General features: G+C 34.1%; 2 protein-coding genes across 3 annotated transcripts in view; both read left to right on the forward strand.

Moving 5' to 3' along the window:
* Nucleotides 1-184, forward strand: part of LOC127840094 (uncharacterized) — a 4,238-nt gene extending 4,054 nt beyond the window's left edge. Inside the window, exon 7 of the mRNA XM_052368490.1 lies at nucleotides 1-184. This exon is cut by the window's left edge and continues 57 nt beyond it. The gene's annotated coding sequence lies outside the window, so the exon portion shown is untranslated.
* A 1,169-nt stretch (nucleotides 185-1,353) lies between these two features.
* LOC127840095 (uncharacterized) overlaps nucleotides 1,354-7,500 on the forward strand; it is a 12,064-nt gene continuing 5,917 nt past the window's right edge. Inside the window, exons 1-5 of one of the 2 annotated variants that reach the window (XM_052368491.1) lie at nucleotides 1,354-1,809; nucleotides 2,050-2,165; nucleotides 3,037-3,073; nucleotides 6,459-6,511; nucleotides 7,079-7,121. In XM_052368491.1, coding sequence (XP_052224451.1) covers nucleotides 1,764-1,809; nucleotides 2,050-2,165; nucleotides 3,037-3,073; nucleotides 6,459-6,511; nucleotides 7,079-7,121 — 295 coding nt within the window. In that variant the 5' untranslated portion in view covers nucleotides 1,354-1,763. The other variant, XR_008030394.1, reaches the window with a different exon arrangement.

The raw sequence follows: 7,500 nt of genomic DNA on the forward strand, positions 1-7,500 counted from the left end.
CCTTGCGGTTATCTACACGAGCGACTATGTGATTGTGTATTTTATGTGCATGACTGGCGGCTTAACTCAACGTGCAATGTTTTCATTTAATAAATGTGCTAACATGTTAATATTTGTTGGGAAGATCTCGATATAACTCTTAACGAGATTTCAAAGTGCTATGTGATTAGATCTGTAATGTTTACTGTGTTTTATTCAATTGTATATGCTTGCCCACTTGAAGCATTCAAACAACTCTTAAAGCTAGAGGCGACAATTTAAATATAGCAATAGTTGCTTGTTAGTTTGATTTGGTCCTGTTTTTAATTAGAATAGCGGTCGTAGAAGTACCTAGTACACACACGCGTCATCATGCCATGCTGGGAGTTGAGCTATTTATATATATGCAGCTGTATTGCCTCCATTGTTAGGACATATATATATATATATATTTATAGCAACACGGTGAGAGTTGACATAAGTAAGTATATCCTGCTTTTTAATGATGTGTCAATATAGATTTGAATATAGTTTTTAGGGCCTATAACCATAAATAGCATTGGTAGCGGAGTTAGCAACTCATATTATGAAGCGCGTTTGTGTAATATGTGATTATGTTATAAATTGCCCCTTTCAGTTGTATAATTATCCCATTTAAACAACACTGTTTCCTTATTTATTATACTGATTTTTTAATTATATATAAATAAATATAATTGTAACAATATGTTTACATAGTTTAGGTTACGCAGTATATTGATTATATTGATATCGACATTGGTTGCAGAAGTGCTGTCCTAGTAAATAATTATATAAATAAAAAGGTCATCGAATCAATCGGGATGTTTGTAAACGACACAAACATATGTTATATAAAGTTAATGAAACAAAAGCGCTAAGTCATTAAAAATTTACACTTTGTTTAAAAGACGCAGTGCAATTATTTGCGAATAAGATACATTCGAAAACACCAATTGCAGGCGAGATATCTAGCCAAGCAATTGATGAACAAAGCATGAATGTAATTGTTTCACTGAAACCATGTAAGTCTAAATAATTTAACGGTAGAATTAGACAACTCAATCCGTTTGTGCAATATATGCTTACTATATACGCTTGCTGTTTTTCGAATAGTTTAACTATTTAATTTGACATACGTTACGTGTTTCACGTGACCATAATTTAAGCTTAAGAGCCTCAAATAAATTGATTTAATACTGTCAGTGTAACGTTTTACTACCATCCACAATATATTGTACTATGAGAATATCTATATATTAAAATTTCTTATTTTAATTCGCGCGCGTTAGCTACTTGTCAGACATCACAACTATGAAGTGAGGTGTCCTGACAATGGCAATACAGCCCAAAATTTCTAGTTCAACACGCATTTCAAGTATTTGAAATCAAACATATAATTAACAATTACAACGTGATAATTGTATTTTGATTTTTTACCTCCACCCCTACTAGTCCCCAATCCCTTTAAACAAAACGTGCTATTTAAATTCCGTGTTCTGACATTGTTATTGTCCAATATTGAATAGGTTCTTGTTTTAAACATTGTAATTAAAACGTGGATACTAGTATTGTTAAGCTATCAATGTGGTCTTCACGGTTAAGAACTTGTTTATACTTCAACTGAACGATTGCCACAGTAAATAATTATGTGCTTACATAAATTTGTTTATAATGTGTAATTTTTTGAAGGTGTTACTACGGATGCTGCCAAAATAGGATATCCTTATTCTACGAACATTAAACACATAGTTACAACAACGGATATGACACACATATTTACCTCCTTTGCCACCACCAAGAAATCAATTGGTATGTATTAAAGGTGCAGTTATCATGTTTGTGCAATTTTACTTTTATATTAATAAATATGTAGTAAAACGTTTCTTATTAAATATTAGTAATTTGCAAACACAATTATGCAGCATTGCCTCTGGGTTAAAAGTGGATGCATGCAATTTAACTGTATATATGGATATTATCAAAATAAAAAAACAGCTTTTATATTTTCGAAGCAATCGTTTTTAAATCATATGACTATTACTATTTTAGCGCCATTGACAATAACTTTTTATGTGATCGGAGGTGTTATCCTGTTGTTTGTAATCGTAATCGGCGTGATCGTTTTTCGTATAGACAGCTGCCTATCAGACTACCAAATACAGTGGGTATGTGGATACCAAAAACTATATTGAATGTTTTACACGTAAAAGGAAAGTACAAACTAATACATTATAAAGGAAATAAATTCAAGATTACTACTTCGATAGTTACATAGACACTTAGACAAAATGTATCGTTTGTTTCTAGTTATGTTTTGTTCGCTACATGATTACATATTATAGTATGCCAAAATTTTCTTGAAAATAATGTTCGACCGTAACATCTTTTTTTTTGCACATAGTAATACGTTTTGTTAATCGTTTAAAATACAGTCACAATACGTTTATTAAAATATGACACACTACAACATATAGTACAAACCACTGCTACATAATGCCTCCTTGCATTATTTGACCGAAACGTCATTCTTTAAACATAGACGAAGGTTTGTTCGCTGTATCGGATGCCGGAGGTCGGTGTTATTTCTTATTCTAACCGAACAATTTTAGCACATAAATTGACATTTTAAATGTTTTACACTTGCATGTACACATGTTAAAATCCACTATATTTCATTACTATATGAAATTAATTCACCGTTCTCAAGCTTATTATTACCTTATTTAAAATTTTAGATGTATTTGTAATAAACATCCATGATTTGTGTACTGTACTTTTTATGTAGACTGTAAGTGAGATTTGTTGATAAAATAAAATACATGAAATAACAGAGACAGCTCCATTAAAAAACTTGATCCGCAAACGATATAGAAATAAACACAATATTATCGATGTAATGCTTTTTGAACTTCAGCTTTACACCATTAGTACTTAGCGTCCCCTGCACGACTTATCCCTAATAAGTGACATTTTACGTTCATGTACATAAGAAGAGAATATAATATTTTACGTTATAATGTTTTGATTTTTTTTCAGATGTGCATCCGGATATATCCGGTCTACAAACACATACGTAATTAATGTATTCATTCTTTATTGCATAATATATCCGTTTTGATTTAAATTCATTAGAAAAGGTTTTGAATATTACAAGCTAGTGACATTTTCAGCGTTAATGTACCGATATAGGGAATCAAGTCATCAAAATATCAAAAGTATGACGGAATATAGTGCATACTTTGATAAATATAAGACACAAGTCAAGAAATCAAGTAATTAGGTCGGTTTTTCATTGTATTAATATCCTTAATAAATCGCATGCAGGGGCTCGAAAGCTTTCCTGCGGTATCTTGGATGTAACATTCATACATTTAGAGAACACCTCACCATATTTCTGTTGAATTTAAAGTTGAAAGATAAGAATCCTCAATTGTAGCTTTTTCAAGTATTTGTATATTATTTTACACTCCAAACAACCATGTGATGTTGATACATACTGCTGACTGATACATCCTGCATGTCATAAATAACTAGAAATGGCGCGGCAGAGGCCGACGCGTATCCCCACGCCGAATGTTTGACCTAGGTGTGCCCCAGGGTTGGTAATGGGGCCATGCATAGCTGAGATTGACCGTATTGTCATAAGAGAAGTTCATCATCAATTAGAAGTGAATTGGTGTAGAAATGAAGAAGTTATAGTAAAAGGCAATTTTGGGTGGGTGTGACATATGTGGGCAGGGCGCCCCAGGGTTGGTAATTGTGCCATGCATAATTGAGATTGACCATATTGTCATAAGAGAAGTTCAGTATCAATTTGAAGTGAATCGGTGTAGAAAAGAAGAAATTATAGTAAAAGGCAATTTTGGGTGGGTGTGGTCTATGTGGGCGGGGCCCCAGGGTTGGTAATGGGGCCATGCATAGTTGAGATTGACCGTATTGTCATAAGAGAGGTTCAGTATCAATTTGAAGTGAATCGGTGTAGAAATGAAGAAATTATAGTAAAAGGCAATTTTGGGTGGGTGTGGTCTATGTGGGCGGGGCGCCCCAGGGTTGGTAATGGGGCCATGCATAGTTGAGATTGACTGTATAGTCATAAGAGAAGTTCAATATCAATTTGAAGTGAATCGGTGTAGAAATGAAGAAATTATAGTAAAGGCAATTTTGGGTGGGTGTGGTCTATGTGGGCGGGGCCCCAGGGTTGGTTATGGGGCCATGCATAGTTGAGATTGACCCTAATGTCATAAGAGAAGTTCAGTATCAATTTGAAGTGAATCCGTGTAGAAATGAAAAAATTATAGTAAATGGAATTTTTTGGTGGGTGTGGCCTATGTGGGCGGGCGCCCCAGGGTTGGGATTGGGGCCATGCATAGTTGAGATTGACCCTAATGTCATAACAAAAGTTCAGAATCAATTTGAAGTGAATCCGTGTAGAAATGAAAAAATTATAGTAAATGGAAATTTTTGGTGGGTGTGGCCTATGTGGGCGGGGCGCCCCAGGGTTGGGAATGGGGCCATGCATGGTTTAGATTGACCGTATTGTTATAAGAGAGGTCCAGTATCAATTTGAAGTGAATCGGTGTAGAAATAAAGAAGTAAATGTAAAATAACCTAAAAAAATGAGTGATAATTTCTGACGCGGCCCCACCCCAACCGCTATAACTTTTGACCCAGGGGTCAGATCAAAATTCCAAAAAGTGCAGGGTCGCACATATGCTCATAGCTACCATGTGTGTAAGTTTCAAGGTTCTAGTGCTTTTAGTGTAGGAGGAGATAGTGGCCAGGACGGACGGACAGACGGACGGACGGACGGACGGCGGAGATAACCACAATATCCCCAGCTTTTTTTCAAAAAGCGTGGGGATAACAACAGCTTGTGTTTTAACCGTTTAACTTAGACATATACATCAATAGTGAGTATTTACGAAAACTGTACACAACGTTATTGTTACTGTAATGTAGAATCAAGTAGTCAAGGGTTTTAACTGATAGAATCGTGTTGCAATTTCTATACGTGCTAGGCAGCTAACATTAGGTTGACTTTAAAGTAGAGTAAGTATTTAATGTACGGCATGGTTTCGTGTCCATGTCAAAATCGTTTAATTTCCGAATCGAGTATTTCACAAACCGGCCTAATAACCCGCTTTTGGTTTAAAATTTGATATGCATACGGCGTTACTTTTTTCTTACTAAATAAGTCTTTGTCGCATATTTTTGCGATGGATAAGATAATCTCCTCTTTTCAGCCGTTTTCCGATATCGGTGTTAGGTTTTTATTTTGAGAATTTCACAATATATTCCTAAGCGGGAATTTAAGGTCATATAAACAGTTATATGTAGTTGGTTCTTGTCCAAACACTAAGCCCCAAAATGGAAATACGAAAAACTTATATTTGGTCGTTTCTATTAAGACAGGCATTACGCTCGTTTCCTTGTTATGCGAGTTTTGTCAGACATTTTTGAACATATGTGAACGTTTTGCAAGGGCCTGGTTTATATATGTGTGATATTGCGGTTTATACAGGGTCGTTCTCCGTCAACATTTACTTATTATTTTCATATCGAACATCAGTTTAAACTGAAACCAATGCGGATGAGGAACAAAAGAAATGAGATTAACCATGTTTTGTAATTCATACTCGATACGACAATCGATTGCACGAATCACATACAGCGCATTCGACCAAAAGGACGACAAATCAAAATAAAACGAAGCACAGATGTAAGAACTGTGTATTCGTCCGATAAAACGCAATACCCGTTGATCCAGAACATCACATAATAACATTTGACCATATATGTACAAAGGCATTTATAATAAGCTATAAGAAGTCCCTTTATTTAATAAAAACTATCATAGTCAATGTTTCTTGTGTTGTAAGTGTTAAAACCATAGGTGACATTAAAACAAAAAGTCCGTTTAAAAACACCCACATGTTTTACTATGTTATTCAAAGCTCAACGTGATTTGTAACATCAGATTTTATTATGTGGATTACAGCATTCGTTTTTTTTTTCTTTCAAAGTGTAATTATTTTTTCTTTTTTTCAAGTTTGATTAATAACCATTGTGATTCCAAACTCTTTAAGCACGTATATAAACTGTGATTTTTTTTTACTTTGCATTAAAACCTACGACTTTTTATGAATATACCGTTAAAAAAAACGCTTAAAAAAATTCAGTCGAGTTGTCATCTGAACTATCCAACTCCAGTTGTAATTTCGTTTGCAATATCGACTATATAGTAAATTAAGTGGTGTTGACAAGAAATTGCAAGACCTGTTTGAAAGACATTTTTATCCAAAACTCGTTTACTTTCAAAGCCATTTTTCGTGCAACTCGTCATTTTGTGATTACGTCATTCTCGCGTGAAAACATGAAATTTTAAACAGTGTTAAATAACTTCGTCTTTTATTTGCGCTCAGGTGTTTGATTTCTCATTTAACATTTTTTTGTTGCAGAAAAACACCTAAGACCCAGCAGGATGAGAACATTTATTCGTTTGCAAAATGCGGTAGGCGATACTTAGTTAAATTATTTTTATTTAGTGTACATGATTTGGTCTTCCTTAATCATTCCGCTAAAACTGCTCGTGTTCCTCTGTGCACAGCATAAGAATTCCAATGAAAACGGATTCACTCATAATCATTAAGACACACATCAGCCTTGCGTCGTTTATTTTGTTTAATGACTTAAAATGGTAGCATTCAATTGCAAATTACAAAATTATTAACAAAACGGTAACCTGTTTTGAACTAAAAAAACACACCATAAAAGCGCATGCATTCTACGAAATAATTTAGTTTCCTACCACAAACATTCCTAAAGAACATAAAGCTTCGCTCATTATTTGTCGTGGAATAATCCGCGCTTAATTAGTTAATTTTGCTATCAGAAAACATGGCAATTTATCCCGGAAAAAAACAAGGTATTCAGGCGCTTGATTTCGATATCGTTGAAGTTCTTCTCTCCACACACAAATCGAAGAATGAATCGCCATTATGTTATATATGATTAAAGTCTTTCCTTGTAGCGATGTACGAAACAAGACAAAAATAAATTTATTTATTTTAATTTTCAGTTCCAGACGTGCCATCTCCTGTTCAAGACGTGTCATCTCCCGGGTAAAACACCGTTGGCTCATTATATGAATAATACATAATTTATCAGTTAAAAAATTGTATTATTGGTAATCAACATTAAATAGATTTGTATTATAAGAAATATAAATATGAAATCAATAATAGATTATTACTTTTTGTGAACAACATAACCCAATACATGTACAATGCATAGTACTGGTCATGAAAAGCCAGTCTAAATGCACCTGTTCCGCACAGGCTGTTTCAAGGCAACCATTTGAGTTCGATTTATTAATTAAAATATAATACAATTTTATAAAAAAATCATGGAAACGGGAATGTTGCCTGTGCAAACGGGCTCTGCTTTGCGCATGTGCTTTTAAGCCGGATTATCAAGACACGCTTCAATTATTATTGTTCA

Source organism: Dreissena polymorpha, chromosome 7, assembly GCF_020536995.1.
Source record: "Dreissena polymorpha isolate Duluth1 chromosome 7, UMN_Dpol_1.0, whole genome shotgun sequence".
Lineage (NCBI taxonomy): Eukaryota > Metazoa > Mollusca > Bivalvia > Myida > Dreissenidae > Dreissena > Dreissena polymorpha.